The sequence below is a fragment of the Lonchura striata genome, chromosome 4 (assembly GCF_046129695.1).
Source record: "Lonchura striata isolate bLonStr1 chromosome 4, bLonStr1.mat, whole genome shotgun sequence".
In the NCBI taxonomy this organism is placed as follows: domain Eukaryota; kingdom Metazoa; phylum Chordata; class Aves; order Passeriformes; family Estrildidae; genus Lonchura; species Lonchura striata.
This window is the reverse complement of record NC_134606.1, coordinates 25,334,993-25,353,638: the sequence shown is the minus strand read 5'-3', so window position 1 is coordinate 25,353,638 and position 18,646 is coordinate 25,334,993. Positions and strand designations below refer to the sequence as shown.

Below are 18,646 nucleotides of genomic sequence, written 5' to 3'. Positions count from 1 at the left end.
TATCATAGGAAATATGCAGTGTGGTTGTTACCAGCTCTCTTTGTTCTGTAACAAGATGACTAAGTTTGTCAGTTCAGTACTGCATATTGCTGTGCTGATGATCCCCTTCCCTTGAACCTCAGCTCAGCTGCTGCATGCTACTTCACTTCGTGCTAAATTTGCAATCTTGACTTCATTGAAGTGCAAAATTGCCTTGCTTGTCAAAAACTGGTAATACATACAAAACAATCCAGTACTTTATTTTTTTTGGCTCAAGTTGAGGCTTACATAGACTTAGAAAGAGTTTCAAAATTTCCACATTATGTGAGCAGCTGTTTATGGTGTACAAACCCTGTTAAATATTGAAGAATTTAGATCGACTCATATTTGTGCATCATTTTAGTGCTGTAGTAAACAGCAGTATCCATCAAAGTTGAGCTTAAATGGAAAAGCAAATGATGTGTGAGTTGATTTTTGGCAATAGATTTGTTGTAGGGTTTTTTTGTTATATACACTCTATCATAGGGTTTTTTTATTATATACACTCTATCATATATCTGACCATCAAATTTACTCCACAAATCTGCCACAGTATTTAACAATAAATTGTATAGATTTATCCTGAACTATACTGAAAGCATCTTTCATTGTATTATTCATGGTTAATTGCAGGTGAATCCACTGGTAAAGGGAATGATACAGCATTAATTACCACATTTTACACACACTTGTAATGAGGTTGGTATAGACGTCCTATCTTCATGCCAAATGAAATGGACTTTCTGTTCTAGTACTAGCAAAAGGGCATCTTGCATCAGGACATTACACATAGGAAGAATTTGTATGCAATGATTCTTTCCCTAATTTAGTTATTTTAAATATAAAATGCATGAGAAATAGCATGTGATACTTACAAGTAAAGCAAAATCTCTATGCCTTTTAAAGCAGTAAATACTTCCAAAATCTTCTTGCATATTGCATGCAAGAAGACAAAAATTTGTCTGACTGAATTTGAACCTCCTGGCCTATCCTATATAACTTCCTTCCTCCTCAGTGAAGTATGCTTATGCATTGGATGCGAGTTTTCTAAACCTGTTTTACTGAGCATGTTTTTTGTTTTGCTTTCTTTTTAAAATTGTATTTACTAAGAAAATATTAATTTAGATAGAAAGGAGGAGTGATTATCAATCTCTTCTGAAAAAGACTGTAGTCCACATTTTCCCATATTTGGTCAATTCCTTGGCTTTACTACACTCATCTATCTAATCTATCTACTTTTGGCATGATGAAAGTTTTGGTAATAAATGTTTGAAGTCCCATCAAAGCTGGAATTTAGTTTTCACTGTTGCTGATCTTGACTCTTAAAAATAAAATAGGCATTAGTGTATCCCAGCCAACCACAGAGCTTTAGCCAATGAAGATGTCTTACAATTAGGATGAGGACGATATATATATTCTCAAAGCTCTTGAGAACTTTGTTTATGCACAGAAAAATTAGCCAAAATTTTGAAATTCATCCATACTGTTTCTGTCAGTAACGGTTCAGAGGCTGAATTCTTCTGATAGGATCTATAGCAAAAAGGTTTCCTCTTGAAGGAGGCTATATCAGAGCAAAGTGCTAACAAATTCTGATTTGTTGGTGGTTATGATCAGAGTTTCTAGTGTGTGTGGAATTGGTTGGACTAATTGGTTGGACCTATCAGATGGATAGACTGTTTCAAAGAAAAGGTGAGGTGTCATTTACCTAAGCAGAATTTGTTGTTTTATTGACAGGCAAAATTTATCAGATCTATTAAGCCTGGGGCTGCACTGGATGTTATGGTAGTTTCCAGGCTCCAATTTTGCATTCCTGAGCTGCACAATTTTAAATGTCTACCAAAAGTCTTACTGAAATGCCTCCAGAAAATCAGAACTTTTCTTAATCTAGAGTGAGAATATGAAAAATGGGCACTCGGTGTTTGCTGTGGAGCCCCTTCTGGACTAGCACGGCAGTCCTGTTGGCTCAGGACAATTGAGTGGTTTCCTGACTTGCCCTCATAAAAGATTCCTTACATGGATAATCCCTTCCTATCTTGGCTTGCATTTTCATTTGGCTCCTATTTGTTTTTCATGTTATATTTCTTGTTTTTTTGCCTGTAATGGGTTGACCCTGGCTGAACACCAGGTGCCCACCAAAGATGCTCTATTCCTTCTCTCCTAAACTGCACAGGGTAGAGAAAATACAACAAGAGGCTTGTGGGTCAAGATAAGGACAGGGAAAGCTCTCTCATCAATTACCATCACAGGCAAAACAGAGTCAACTTGGGAAAAATTAGTTTAATTTATTACTACTCAAAGCAGAGTAGGGTAATGAGAAAAAAAACCCTAAATCTTAAAACATCTTCTCTGCAGCCTTTGTCCTGTGCTTAAATTTACTCCTGAATTAATCTCCTGCCCTACAGTGGTTCAGGGGGATGGGAAATGGTAGTCGCACTCAGTTCATTACAAGTTATCTCTGCCACTCCTTCCTCAGGGGGGAGAATCTTCACACTCTTGTCTTGCTTCAGTGTGAGGCCCCTCCTGGGGCTGACAGTCTTCCATGAACTTTTCCAGTGTGAGTCCTTCCCAGGCTGTGCAGTTTGTCATGAACTGCTGCAGTGTGAGTCCCTTCCTTGGAGAGCAGTCCTTCAAAAACAGGCTGCTCCACACTGGCATGGGGACCTCCATGGGCTGCAGGTGCATATTTGTCAGACACACGGGGAGTTTCTGGCAGCTTTTCACAGAAGCCACCCCTCCCCTGTGTCATGCAAACCTTGCCACACAAACGTAGTCAGTGCTTCCAAACTAAAAGGTGGTAGTTTTGTGTTTCTTGCTGTTGTTTTAAAAAAGATAAAGTGAAATATTTTTGGGAGGTAGCAAGTGCTTTGCATACATTTATAGTTTTGTTGGTCAGATTGTCATTATCACATTATTCTTTTACTAGGGGTAAATACTGAAATGACTGTGGAATGTTTTCCTAACAAAAACTGAGCATTGTATTTTACTATGTTTTACAACAGAATTTGAGTCGTTAAGGCTTGCCACAGAATCAGGCTTGTTTGATATTTTTATTAGTGACCTTGTCACTAATCTTCCTATGATGTAGATTGTGATTCCTATGATGTTGAATAGAGAAATGTACAAGAGCCCTGTGTATAAAACCAGTAATAAGAATTTTTGCTAGAAAATTTTTAACTGGACAACTCAACAAGGTGTAATACTTGAGTGCTTTAAATGAGGAGAATGAAGTATTGCCATGATATTGTTTTGAGTAAAACAAGTGCAAGGAAAGGATAAATGAGGAGATGTGATGGTCAATGTGCTGGTGAGGCCATCCTGACAAGGAGACTGCATTCTGCTGTTTTGACAAGGCATGCATCTGGGTTCTCCATGAAGCATGCTTGTTTCAGTACCTTTCAAGAGCAAGATTCTACTCAAGAACACAAATAGAAACGATTACAGTGACATTATGCAAGAACAACCAGGTGTCTGTGATACATTGTCTGGAGCATGTTAAAAATGCCATTTCTGATTTTCATACTCTGAGTGATTGGATGGTGGTTTCCAGAGAATGAACAAAAAATGTACCCACATTTTTGATGCTTGTTATGCTGTGTTATTTTTCAATCTTACAATGTTATGTATTCGGGCTTTATGCATACATTTATGTGTACGTTATGAGAAAATTGTGTTTCTCTCTAAACTTAAGGTTTTGAAGTAGAAGTTTTATGTGTCAGTAACAAGAAAACAAATGCCCAGTAAGCTTTTACACAGATACACATTTTGTCCATTTGAAGTAGTATAGATAATTTTATTCTAGAAGAGATTGTAATGGAAAATAAGTAGTGAATCCAGTAACAACAGGTCTGATTTGGTCATTTAGATGACAGTTGAAGTAGGGAGGAAGATGAGGTATTATGCAAATATTTTGATGGAAACAAGTTCCTACAAAAGAAATGGGGATGACTAGAATGTGAGGAGCCTGCTGTTACCTGTATGTTTTACCTGTGTCTGTAGATGATGGTGCACAAAAGGGAAATATACTGAGATGGTCATTGAAAACAGGTAACAGTATAAGGGAGCAAGAACATAAAATGGTGCCTCTGTAAATTAATTGCACCTAATTTATTGTTTTGCTCATTGGACTATTCTTTATGGTTGCATGTGGAGTGACTGAAGACATGGTAATTCTATTCTCCATGGTAATTCTATTCTTCTAAGATACTTGTCTAATGTAGGCAAGAATATGAAGGGACCGAGACATGTCTTGGTTCCAGTGCAGATCTACTTTGCAACTCCTGTCCCAGCCCAGGGATTTTTGCTTCCCAGGCACTGCTTGAGAGCATTACAACGTGTGACACATACTTGAGCAAAGCCAGGTTGTCCAAGAATCTGCATGTAAAACTCACCTCTTATTGACTAATGCCAGCTTCTCCATGGCACAGAGATGTTATTTTGGGCAGTGAACATTGATGACTTCCATCTCCTTAGCTTTGCAAGCCTTCAAGTAACATGCAGCACTCCATCAGGTATTAACAAGTCTCTAGTAAATGTACCCCTGTCCTGACTGTACTTTTTCATTTCAATTTAGCAGTATTGAAAATGGCTTTACTATTCCTGGGCCATTGAAAACCCTAGTAGGAAAGTATTCAATTTTCACACCTGTGTGTACTTCTGCACTTCCCAAAGAGTGACTCAGGCTTTTTTATCAAACAGTAAAATTAGTGTTTCTTTCAGGAAATACCAGCTTCTTCTGGTATTTCCTTCTTCTAGTTCTCTGCTTCTTTGGATTGCAGATGCAGAATAATAAATAAAAGGGACTGACATGCTTCTATTCAGGAAGGAAAACTGGAATTTAAGAGGGATTCTTTGATATATCAACTGTGAGCTGGCAAATACATAAGGCATGAACAAGAATAAAGCTGCGACAGTTTCAGATAAATTCAGGCCAACAGTATTGCCAGTGACAGATTTGTACTGCAATTAACAGGATTAGGGACCAGCATTCTGGTCATGATTGGAATACTTCCAAGTGATTTGATTTTTTTTTTTTAGATTTCTTTTCAGCTTAATCTTCTGTTTCCTTGAGCAGAACAGTGAAACACAAATGGTGTAGCAGACAGACACAGTGTCACTCTTGTCACTACTCAAGGTACTGTTAGTACCTTGAATAACACCTAACCTACTCTCTGTTACTGCTCTGTCACTTGGCTGGAGAGAACTGCTGTTGGATGATGGAGGAAAGACATCACTGCCTGCGTTCTCTCCCTTTGATTTCTGCTGTGAGTTTTGGCAGGGTTCTCTGGGAAGGCTGGAGGGAAGGGAAGCCAAAGGCACAGTTGGTGTGGTGCAGGGCAATGCTTGGGAATGGTATCATCGGAGAGGCATAAAACATAGGATTTTTTTATATAATAGCAAGTGGTTGTTTCCTCCAGTCTATATTTAGACTCTATGTGTACCCTATCTGTCCTCAAGTCTTTGTCTTCTGGAAAGCAGTTTGTATCTTAATTAGAAGACATTCCCATATCATATCTAAAGTATTATATGTTTTACATCATATTTAGGTGCAGTGTTGAAGGTCAGAATTCTTTAGATACCTTTCCAGAAGGATGTTAGTCTTCCTCTTAAGTGCAGAGAAGAAAGGCAGAGGCCAAGTCCTACTCCCAAAAGTCAATAGAATGTTAAACTCTGATGGATTTCCTATTCCTGTACTTCCTTATCTGTATTTTGGTTTCTCATGCAGCCTAATAAGCACTATTTGGTTGAAGAATATCTTTCAGAAGGACATCCAGACTTGCCTGAAGACACCGAGTGATGGATAATTCACCACTTCTCTTACTTAAAGAATGGACAGGAGTAGTTGATGAAAGGCTAATTTATTCCCTGGTTCAGTTGTGCCTGGTAAATTTATTGCCTATGGTTGATGTGAAAAAGCACTGGCTTTATTTCTGAAAGAGCAGCAATGTGATAACTTGGTTTGCTGAATACGTGCATTTTAACAGCTTCTTCTGTAGAAGACTAGAGTTCCTAGTGTATGGTAGTTATTTTTCTGGAGATAGAAAGAATAAATAAACCTTCAATGACTGGTAAGTTGCATCTAGAATGTTTTTATATCATCAGAGAAATAGGTAGACATTGGAGAATCTTGTTTTGAGCTTGAACCTGGAAAAAGCTGTGACTCTAACCTGAGAATCTTTAGCTTCATAGTATTCAGTTTCTATAGGTACTGCACCACATGTAGTGTGACACATTTATATGTCTTCACTGGTATTCCAGCCACAGGTAAAAGGAGCTCTTGTTTCTCACTTTATATGCTATTAAATCTATTTTCATCAGTTTTGGTATTTTTGTTCTTCAGGATCAAGCTATGGTTATATTTGTGAGTATTACTCGGGTAGTGCTTGATTATAGTTTCCATTGCTTTTGTTTGAGTGTTTATTTTAAGAATGACAAGTATTTTTTTGTAACTTTGCAGAGTACAGATGCCAATTCAAATGTGAGGAAAAGAACGAATGCCACGGTACAGTCTGAAGCTGATGGTGGGAGCCGAATTGACACAAGGCACAGCTCTGTCCAGCCTCCCTCTGTAGCTCAGGGGTCTTCTGACATTACACCCCACTCCCTTTCTGCATCAAGTCCCAACCCTTTCACACGAATCAACGCATCGGAGACATTATCTTCTGCAAGAGCTACCCCTCCAGCTCCTCCTTCTACCCCAATTTTAACTGGATTTGTATCCCAGCATGCCACAGCTGGATCCCCTTCCATTCAGCACTTGCTTGGATCTAGACTGGAGCAGATTCAGACCACCACACCTAATACATTAGGAGCATCTGCAAAGCCATCTGCTGTCATACCACCTCCTCCCCCCGCCTCCCACTCTGGCACGAGTAAGATAGACAAATATGCACGCATTTTATTTCCTGTAACCTTCGGAGCATTTAACATGGTCTACTGGGTGGTGTATCTATCCAAGGATACCATGGAAAAATCAGAAAGTCTAATGTAGTTTTGCTGCTATGTAGTAGTTCCTAAATTATACTCACATTTGATGCAGAGTTTCTTCTTTTGAAACTATTTTAAAAGGTCAGTAACTCTTATTTATAAAAGCTGTGTGGTACTTTCCCATTCTAAAGGCTGGAGTTATTGGGGATAATTAGTTAACTCTTAAGAGAGTGATGGGTAACAGTATTGGTCTTCCTCCTTTCAGCTAGCAATGAACCAACTACTCTGGCTGCACAGAACTTGCATTTAGGAGGAACATGCACCTGAAAAAAATCAGAGGCAGAGGTGCACAGCTGTGCAGTGGAACACATCTGACTGCTAGAAATGTGCATGTTGGCTATTACAAATGCCTGAGGCACCTAGCACTGCTGTCTGGACACAGCATTGCATTCTCTGAGTGTGAGGTCTATGTCCTGTATTTTTTGACAGTGCTTGCTAGAAAAAGACTTTCCCTGATAGATTAAAATTGACAGAATAGGGGGAAGAAAATCAAGAGTGGCAAAAGGGAAGAAAGTCCAGCCTGGGAGAGTGCAACTCCAGGAAGTTATGCAAAGGAGTTGTAGAGCTCCATATATTTTTACTAAGCATTATTTTGCATTGTAACCTGGGAAATTCTCACACCAAACTAGAGAATGAGTGAACCTTGTAAAATCTGAAATCTAATGTAATTCTCAAAATTGGATTTTCTTGTTTGGTAAGGTGATCTTAAATGGGCATTTCTTCTTCGACCTTGCAGACCAGCTTGAGTGGATTTATTCCTAAATTACATCAGTTGTAGTAGATGAGGACCAGACCACAATGTTCAACATTTTATTTGAATTCTTTGCTTTTTCTTTGGATGCTTTAGGGTTTGGGTTTGGTTTTTTTGCCCCATAATTTTCAGTTATACTCCTGATTTCCTTTAAACACGTATCCATTCCCCTCTGCACACACCTCCTTATGTAGTGTTTGTATCAAGCTAAATTTTCAACACAGTTTTAAAAGTGGCTTGGAAATTAAGCAAAAAAAGCCCCATTTCCTGTGCATAGATAAGTGTGGCATGTCACTGAGTGAATAAAAGACACCCTTTTTGAGAAGGACTGCTGTGATATAAATAAGAAAGTAAACTTTCTAGGTGGATCCCGGGCTAAAAATGTTAATTTATGATCCATTTCTTTACTTTAAAATGTGGCATAAATAGGTGCTTTTCTTTCTAAATTGCAGTATGCAAGCAGGCAACATTATTAAAGAATTGAATAGTTAAACCTGATAGAAATATTTATCATAAATGTTATTTTCGTTATAAGAGATAGAAAACAAATTGCCAATAAATAAAATAAATGTTTGTACAGAACTGTCTGGCTTGGCAAATGGTTAGTGTTTCTGTGCAGGTAAAAAGTGAGAATCAAAGGCCAAATTCTCAGCTATGATCTGGCTGTGCCTTTAAAGGGTCTGGACTAATCTTTAGCTTCAGTTAGTTGACTGAATAACAGATTGGTAGCCTGTTGTCAAAGTTGTATGCTGCAGGGCAGATCAGGTGAGTGTTGGGTGGTTCTGTGTCGAGAAAATGATCAAGGAATTTATGGAGACCCCAAGCTGCTGGCAAAAAAAGGCCTGCATAAGACTGCCTTAGACTGGAACAAGAGTCAGGGTAAAAAGACCCCATAATGGTGAAACTATGACAGTGCCTCTTTCTCTCCAAGCCTTTTAGCCAGCTCATGGCTGAGAACATGACCTTTAACTTGTGGGATCTGGGAGATACCTGGCAAGAGATACTACATCACTCATTTGTAGTTTGGATCCTTTCATGTGTAATAATGAACTGTAGATGATAGAATGCAGTGGGAATGTCTTACATAACTTTATTATAATGGAGTATAATCAGTTGCCTTAGTCTTTCTTTTACTTAAGGGATGCTCTCAAAAGGCCAGGTATGGTTTTTGCTTTTTTCATCTTTTACATCTGGAAGATGGCTGAGACTACAGCACTCATTAGAAAAACATTACATGGCATATCACAGAACTGGAAATGGAGCACCCGTGCAAGATGTCTAACTGCAGTAGTTTGTATCTTTGGATGTACTGCTAGTTGCTGTAGCTGTTTCCTCTCTAATTAGGTCACATTGTTACGAATTGTTAGAATAGAAGATGGTATGCAAGGGATTATTTATTTGGTTAAACTAGAATAAACAAAGCTAAACCTCTGGCAACTATTGATCATAATTGCGCAAATAATAAAATACTTCTAGCATGAAGAATGGTGACCTGTGTGGAGAACCTAGTTTTTGCACCAGAAGTAATTGAAATTACTCTTTGATGAAAACCTAGATGTTTTTTTCACAGGCAGAGCTTTAAACAATTCATTAGAAGCAGTTATCTGTTCTTTCTACCTATCCCTGTATACTGATTTTATAATCAACTTTTTCAAGTGTGTTGTTCAGTGGGATCAACACTAGTTCAGGCTGATTGGTCTAAATGTGCTGCTTGAATTCACTTGTAGTTTCTGTTTAAAGGCCTATAAAGAGGGAAAAGGGCTGAAAAATAATAAATTACAGATATTTATTTCTATTCTTCCATTTTGGGAGAAAATTTTAGTGATACCATGGAAAAAGTTGTGTATTTTAAATATCTAGTGTATTCCCGAAATATCTTCCAACACTTCCATGCCTAAATTCAAAATGAAGTATATTAAAAAAAAAATCATGATGAGCCTAGGACTAATTTATTGAACTGTACTACATTTTTATGTTGCAGCAGATGAAGAAATTGCCATAATTACCTTTCCCAAGTACATGTGGACAATGTAAATAGAAATTTCCTGTTAACAGTAGTTCTTCATTGTCTTTAATCTCCCTGAATGATCAGAAACAGTAAAATGAAAAAGAGCCTGCAATATACTCAGTGATACTGTAACTTGAAAGCACAAAAGGAGGAATATACTAAATATAGCAGCCCAAATGTTCAAAACTGCTAACTGAAATCCTAAGGGAATGTTGCAGAGATCATTTTAGTGACCAAATAGCTTATTAGAGATGAGTTTCAGGGAGATGAACTCTACAGGAGCTATAATTTTAGGTTTTTGTTCTATTTTCCTATTGGCTTTGTTGAGCAATCTTTTTTTTTTTTTTTTTTTATAGTATCATAATGGCTTAAAACTAACCAAACACTTCAGAAAAGTTCACATCTATCAACAGGAAAGAAAAGTGGAGGGAAAGACAAAAATCTTTACAAGGAAATAGAGATAGTTCTCCACTGATGTTTCCTCAGAGACATTGTTACAGCAGCAAAACTCCTACAGATTGCAAAGATGCAGCCCTGACCACTAATGCAGTCACTTGAGAAAAACACTTAAAAACTTGGTTCAGGAAGATTACCTTCACAGGAACTGAAGTGTAGTTTGTAGTCAATTGTGAGCCCATGATTAACAGGTTTCACTGCAACTGTGAAAATAATGAAGATGAGAAAGGTGGCAAACTTAGACCCCAGACCTTCAAGGTGTCCTGAACTCTTGGAGCTCACCAGCAGTACTGCAATCTGTTTTTCCTTCTATTAAAAAATTGACTTATCTCCATCAAATGGATGTTTGTAGTGCATTTCTTCTCCCATGTGTCTTTGAAGGAGAAAAAAGATTTTAAACTATTTTGTTATCCACTCTACATTACACTTTGATTGGGCAAGTAAACTAGACAATAATTGAATGAAAGAGGTAAATAGTTTAATAAGGAATGTGATAAGAGCTCTTCTGTTAACAGGAGAGGAGAGTTATTGATTACAGGGTGCTCAAGTGTAGCCTTTGGCATCTCATCATCGTCCTTCAGGATGGACCTTACCAAAAAATGGGGAAACCAAGTAAATGTATTTAATAGGATTAACCAGTATTTGTACAAAGAATTTAATGAACTCAGCTTTTGTTATATCCAGAATTCCATCTTCTTCTACTTAATGTGCACCTTGTGTATGTCATTTGGCCTCAGTGTCCCTCAATGCTGTAGCTCATTGTCTGTATGCCATGTGAGAACATCAGGATATGCAGTATCTATTTAACCAATTTATCCAAAGCCTAACTTCCTATGTTCCTTGTGCTGTTAGACGTGTAGGGAAGGTCAGAATGGGAGAATGACACACAGGCTTTGTAAGAGACACATTGGCCATCTGGGACATTTTCCCATAGATATTACAGATTTCTTAGGGTACTTTTTTCAGTGTGCTATAGCACACTATACATACAAATCCCAAAAGCTGCCAAGAGGTCTGGGTATCAGAGTAGATCATGGACTTTGCATACTTCCTATAACTTTTGCTTGACTTAGAAGATTAAGGAGGAAAGAAATTTTGGTGAGTTGTACCTTGTCTTCCTGGGACTTGCCAGCCGGGCTTGACCTCACTAAAATAAGGGTTTGTGTGGCTAGCACTGGTTATGAATTGCAATACAGACAGCTGACAAAAACCCACCCTTGGTTTTATTTAATCCTAGGACTGAATAATAGATTAGAAAAAAAGCAGCTGTGTTGAGAAGCCTAGGTTTACTATAACATGTGCTGATGATATCGATCAAACCAAGGATGATCAAAGTTGTAGAAGTCTTACAGAACTTCAGGGCCATACAGCAGTAGGTTTGCAGCAGGCCAGTGCTAAGTAGGGAGAAGAGGAGGTGCTTCCCTTCATACTCTGACAGGAGTAAAGCAATAAAGCATAAACAGTACAGCTCCTCTATTAATATGTGGTAGAACAAGACTGCATAAACAAAATTTCATACTCAAAGAAAATTAGAGGGGCAAATAGCTCTATGGAGGTCAGTATTAACTACCAGAAACCAACCCTAAAAAAACAAGGGAAAAAATCCAGGAAAAAGAATTAAGATAAATGACAGTAGCATATTTTAAAATTATTTAGATTTTTTTTTTTCCCCAAGAACTTGTATTTCTTTCACTGTGGACTTCCAAGGTGAGTTTACATTTTTTTTTAAGAATCTTTACTGGTATCCACTGACACCAATATGTGTTTTTCATTTACTTCAGTGCACTTTAAATGGGAAGTTTACTGGCAGGAAAACTGTGCCATTTTAAGAGTCTGATATGCATTAATTTGTACAATCTTCATTTGTAGTCCTCTCCCTGGAGTCAAGATGTAGCTATTTTGTAGAATGTGAGTGTGGGGAGAGTTTCAGTGTATTTTGAGTAAATCAGACTCTGAAAGTCAATTTTTGCCACATCCCAGGCAAGTGAGAGTAGTGCGAAGTACAGAGCACCCTGTAAAGATCTCTTTTGCTAATGTTATATTCTGTGTTAACTGGAGGGAATGAAAAATGCAATTACTGTAAAAATTGATAGTATTTGAAAAACATAATTTGTTTTTACATGAGTTAGAAATGTGTTAGGTATTTATTTCAGAATTGAATGGCATTGTCTTCTAGTCCATAACTTAATGCATCTAAAAGTATCTCTTAGACTTTCTTATGATTTTTGTATTATTCCACTGGAAAGGATTTCAAAGCAAACCAGTTCACTAGATTTTTTGCATTGCAGTTCACTAGATTTTTTAAGTCATAATTCTATTTTCATTTTCTTGTGCAAGAGGAACTGAGAGCATGATGGCTTTTTCAAAATAAAAATAACAGTGGCAAAATAAAAGCCTTGAAAATTCCCTTTTCTAGAAAACCTTCCAAACTCCCATCAATTTTTAAACGGTTTTTAAAAAGTTAGTGTAGTTGAAGCATTTAAAAATACTAATGCTGTTGCAGCCTGGGTACATATATACATATATCCCTTGAAATAATATAATTTCCCTGAATTTTAAGGAGACAAACTCAAGATGCACTTGCTAATAATTCTGTATTGAAAGAATACCTTTCTGGATGGAAACACCATATGAGGTAGGTATTTTTTTATCACTGTCTTTGTATACCTGTTTTCAATAACAAGATGTGTAGGAAGAGTGTGATATTACTGAATTAATCTTGAAATAACATGAAGATCTGGGTTATTTCCTGCTGGTCATCTTGCTCTTGTGTCAACATTTACTTAGTGTCTTTGTGAATGTTGTATCCAGGTTGCTGTTAACTGACAGCAGTCTGTGGATGATCTGATGACATAAAGAAACTTTAAAGGAAATCACTGTTTGTGAATATGCTTCATCCTTGGAAAATATTTAACTGGAGTTTGGTAGAAGAAGCAGATGACAGTATAAGTGCTCAGCTCTACTTCTGAGCTCAATACACTGAAAAATTTAATTGAGCACTGCTTTGTCTTGCATCATCATCTTGTGCTGGTGGCTCATCTCCATGGTAAGTAAAACTTCTATGAGGATGGAAGTCTCAGAAGTAAAGAATGTCTACATGTATTTCTTCAAAGTTATTTTGAAATATGAGATAGCTAACCTTATTACTAAGCGTAATGTCATGGTATGCTTTATATTTCTAAGCTTGAAAATCTCCTTTTCTCTTAGGGTGTGCCAGGTTGTCAAATTAACTTCTCATAAATAGATGATTCTGTATGTACATGTATTTCTTTTTTTTTTTTTTTCTGTTAATTTGTGGTAACATTCTCTATCACCAGATGAGTGGTGAAGATTTGAGATGTTTCAGATAGCCAGAGCTCTTAAGCAATTACTTTAAAATATTTGGAGATATATGCCTTTGCAAAGCAATACCAGCAGTGCTTTTGTGGTAAAAATTAATCAGCCTGTGAAAAATCCTGGTCTTGAATGCTCAACCTGTGTTTGAAGGGCTGATGGAGCACATCAGGCAAGGCAGGACTCGGGGCATTTTTATTCTGAGAGGCTTCTGAATTGGAGCTGGCTTATGTTCTGCCATCTTCTGGAGCAGTCTGCACCAGAGGGACTACAAGCAGAATCCATGGGCTTTTTGCAAGCTTTTTTTATGACTCTACCATAAAACTGTATTACTGCTGAATGTAGAACTCTCACCTTCTTTATTGCCTTGCTTTGTGTGAGGGGAAGTATTTCAGTGCTTGTGGGGAAGCAGGCTGAAATGATTTGTCTAGCTAAACCGCCAGTTTTGCTTTGTTTCCCTTTGGCTGGTTAGTGTAATGGGATCCGTCTGATCTCCCATCCTAGTGCTGGTACAAAGGAGGGTGTGAGGAGCCTGGATTGATGCTTTGAGCTGGGTTAATGCTGGTGTGAAACCACAGCCTGAGGATTCTCCTCTTACCTCCACTGTCATTAAAACAGAGGCTCTCTCAGGCTTTCTTAAACCTCCTGTGCCCCCTGTAGTAATTTTTTCTCCACAAAGGTGATTTTATGAATTATACCAATTACAAAACATGGACTAAAAAAAAAACAACAAAAAGAGAGGCCAGAATTTTGGAAAGACCCCAAATCGATGAAGTTATTTGAAGAGAGAGCAAAGGAGAGAAGGGAAAACTTAAGTATGGATGAAAAATTTAGTTTCTTGCTACGAAGCAGTTATTTTAAGATATGTCCTAATAGAGGTACTAGAACTGCATCTGGCAGGAAACAGCCTAGAAATAATTATTTCTTCATTATAAGTATAATGAGAATGTATTAAAGAAAAGTTTCTAATGTCCTATTATAAACATTTGTGTTCCATTGAAGTTTTCAAAAATAGTATTTTCTTTGTCAGCCAGGAAGAATTAGGAGACAGAATGAGAAGGGAAAAAGAATGAGTTTTATTAAGTTTTACTGTTTCCCTTTGTTTTAGAACATTTCTCAACCAAAATATAAACAGTAATATTTTTTTAAATCTTTCTGAGACTCTATATATTTAATTCTCAGTAATGAGGCACTTTGGAATGTTTAACATTTAACTTGATTTCTGCTTAAGAGACTAAATAGAGAGAGTACTGTCTCTGATTTAATTCAGTTATCAGAGTGGATGTGGGTGAAGAAAACAGCTTTCATCACAGTAACAACCAGTTCTTTTTAAAGTATCATGCTTTCCTACTAAATCTGAAGGCTTCATTCTTGTACCTGAATTCATGGGAGCTGTTTAGTGCTGAGCATTTCTGATAATCCAGTCAGTGCTACAGCCTGTGGGCTGCACCTGCATTTTAGAGTTGCCAAGTCTGAAAATGTACATCCACAAGTTGGCACTTGCACAGCACGGATCCCACAAAAGGCAAAGGTGTGTGTGTAGCCCACTGTGAGTGCATGAGAGCTGTTGTGTTGCTCAGGTAGGAGAAGACAGGAGTCTGTGGCCAGAAAAAGAAGGTAAGGAGGGTGTGACTGCATCTCTCAGAGGCTGAGCAGAGCTTATATTGGATTAAGCCACTCATGAAAATACCCCCTAAACCCCTTTCCAAATAGGCAGCATAGGAGCAAGCTGAGTGCAATGTGGAATTCAACTCCAACTTCAAATCCTGCCCAAGGATCAGCACAGTTAATCTCCCCTAAGGGTTCTGATGCTGTGGCTAGAAGACTGAAAAGATGTGAGGGAGCTCCTGCTGCCAGCTGGAATGCCTTCATGTTGCTGTGCATCCAAACTGTCCTGTAGTGCATCAGGGTCTTTGGAATAGTAGGGGTAGGATGGAAAATACCTTTTTGGAGTACAAAATAGGGCAGAATGAAAACTTCCTTCAGATTAGCACTGCTCCTATGCTCTGCAACAGCACAGAAGATCCCAGAGGAGCACCAAGGTCTATTGCAGTCGTCTGCTCCTTGCCTATCTGCTAAATGTTTTGAAATGGAGAGTGGTGGGTATGAGAAATGCAGGTGTGGTAATGAAACAAAAGTTGATTAGTGCTGCTGCCTGGTAAGTACCCACAGTCTCCTGCCAGCAGCCTGTGGGCCTTCCCAGAGACAGAACTGCCATCTCTGACTTTTTTGTAGGCATAGTTATTATGTCTCTACCATCATCCCTGTATCTTAAGCATTGGGAAAAGGGGGTTTCTCTTTGATACTCTATTTTGTTGCATAATTGCACATTTCTCCATTTTGTTGCATAATTATTAAGAAGAAAATCAAGCTGAATTATTTTCATTTTTTTTAAACTTTTTTTTTAATGAGTCTTCCTCACCTGCAGACATGGAAATCATAAGTTCCATTGCAAACTTCAGGAAGGTAGGAAATACTTCTATGCAAACATCTGTCTGTGATTATCTCACAAAGATAGCTGCTTAGCTGTGGGATATTCAGTAGCCACTTCATAAATACATGGATTGTATTTTTTCTCTTTGGAGAACGTGGAGATGATATATAAACAGAAGGTGGGAAAATTCTGTGGAGGGGTTTTATAATGCTACTTCTCACTTCTCTGGCTATTATATGCATAAATATAGTGAAATCAGATAAGAAATTATATGTAAGCGAAAAAAAGACATTCTTTCATCTTCACATTCTCAGTTGATCTTACTAAGTATATGCAATTAACCAGCTTCCCTGTACACTTTCAAGATTTCTTTCTGCTATGCCATGGGTGAACTGTGGAAGACCTAGGAATTTTTAGGTTCAGTACATCAGTCCAGTTAGGAGGGCACTCAATGCTGGCCTTGCTGAGTTAGGAGCATGTTTTTGTGAATGATGGAGCAATGTGCTCAGCAGGAGAAGGTATCCCAGTTCTGGATAAAAAGAGCTGAAGCATTTTGCTGAGGTAAGATGTAAGAGTTGAATTAGATTTAAGGGCTGCTCATTAGCTGTTTTAAACTTCCCAAATGAACAATCTAAACCTACTATTTGGCATGTTCTGCTACTTTTGCGCTGTTTTGGTTTGTTCAAGTTCTGTCCCTGACTATGCTCCCTTGCTGCATGGCTGAGGTGAGGAGCAGCAGTTTCTGGGATGGTGTGGGATTCCCATCCCTTCCCTTTAGCCACAGGCTCTCTGTGCATCACATCTCCATCACCAGATGGACAGCAGAAACTGGGCAGGGAGAGGATGTGCATCCATGCCAGGGGCAGATAAACCCTAGCTGTCAAGCAGCAAGGCACAGTGTGAGTAGGGTAGGAGTCCTAAAATATGGTGTGTAAGGATTTAGGGGTGGGCTTCAAGATCCAGTGCTAGTGCAGTGGCATAAACCAACTTTGTCTGCTTGAGATACAGGTCAGTTGTAGAACAGAAAAAAGTTTTCAGGTTTCTAAATTTTCTGCATGACTGCTAGCACTGCCAACCCACTTGTGCTCTGTGCTGCATCACTAGCAAGCATACAGAGCACAGTATGTTAAAAGTCCATCTGCAGACACTTGCTGGTAGTAAGTAAATAAGGTGCCTAGAAGTTGCCCTGGGTACCTTTTTCTCCTTACCTTTACCTACCACCCTTGCACTCTGCCAGTCCTGATATTCCAAAGTGCTGAGGTACTTCAGTGAGCTGTTAAAATCAGTCCATCTAACAAATGATGGAGAGCATCCTTTCTCTCACTCTTTCTACTCACAAATTCACAGCTGAGAGGCAGGCTGGGAGATATCAACTTCTGTGCTAATTCGAAGTTTAAGACCTATGTACCAACTGAGAAACCAAAAAAAAAAGAATTTATATGTGATGTGTAGCAGCTGCTATATCTTGTGTCATTTTAAGCTGAAAATGAAAAGAAGTAAAAAAAAAAAAAAAAAGATAGTATTTACTGATATTTTGCTTTACTGTAAACTTTTCTTTTCCTGAGAAGCCCTGTCCATTGCAACCAAGACATCTCAGTTTAGGCTTAGACATTGCAAGGAAGACTACCAGTGAAAAATATGAAGCTTTTGGAAGTACTTTTATCTTTTTTTTTCTGTAAAAGTAGTGGCATGCAGAAAATAAAGTGAGCATAGTAAAAATGCTTTTTAAACACCCCCTGCAGGAAAGTCCTATCTTCTCTGTCAATAACTTACTACTTCTGCAATATGTGGCTGTCCTGGATGCATGTTGCAAGAATTCCTGTGCCATTTCAAATTCTGATGTTTATCCCTTTGTATTGGCTCATACATGGGGAAAAATTAAAAGGAAATCAAAGCAAGGGAAGCCTTTGGTTGAATTCTTTTACACTATTCTTGGTGCACATTTTAGTTGCATGGAACAATGTGGTTGGGAAGATTTTAAGAATCAGAGGTAAACAAAATTATTTGAATAATATGTTCAATGCTGGTCACCTGACTATACGAACAAACTTAAAAGGTGGTTTGATAGCTGTCAACTTGTTTTGCTATTGTGCAGCTTAACTGTTACCTTCCTGTATTATGAACATCTATGTATTTGGAAAATAAATCCATCTTGCAAGAAAGATTGTGCAAAAAAAATTGTTCCTATTATACTCCAGTGTATTGCTGATGTCAAATAAAATACAATTGTGAGAGTTCTTAAACAGTTGTCTTTCTAATTGTGGCCTGAAGCAGAAAGAGGAAGGAATACAGTAAACCTCTTTAATATGAATTCTCCTGAAATTATTGATGTGACATTGACGCTAGCTAAATGATTCAATCAACCTGATGTTTTAGATATGAACAGATAACGGAATGGGTTTCATGAGCAATATGATGAATGTTAATCTGCTTTATTAAGATGGCAGACCAGTCTACTGATGTATCATTGTCATGATGTATCTCACTACGTCAACAAGCTAAAAGCTAAACCTTGCCTCTCTCACAGCAGCAGAAACAAATAATACACAGATTAGCAATGCTCACTTTATTGTCAAGCTTATTTATTTTTTATTCCTGTGAGGTAATCTAAGAGCACTTCCTTCTTGCCTTACCTGCCAACAGACCATTCATCAGCTGCTCT

At 38.0% G+C, this 18,646-nt stretch overlaps 1 protein-coding gene across 2 annotated transcripts in view; it reads left to right on the top strand.

The window, feature by feature from the left end:
• GABRA4 (gamma-aminobutyric acid type A receptor subunit alpha4) overlaps positions 1 to 18,227 on the top strand; it is a 46,118-nt gene extending 27,891 nt beyond the window's left edge. For both annotated transcript variants that reach the window (XM_021525245.1, XM_021525327.3), the window contains one exon: positions 6,473 to 18,227. In XM_021525245.1, coding sequence (XP_021380920.1) covers positions 6,473 to 7,006 — 534 coding nt within the window. In that variant the 3' untranslated portion in view covers positions 7,007 to 18,227. The remainder of the gene's footprint in view (positions 1 to 6,472) is intronic.
• The last annotated feature ends 419 nt before the right edge of the window (positions 18,228 to 18,646 follow it).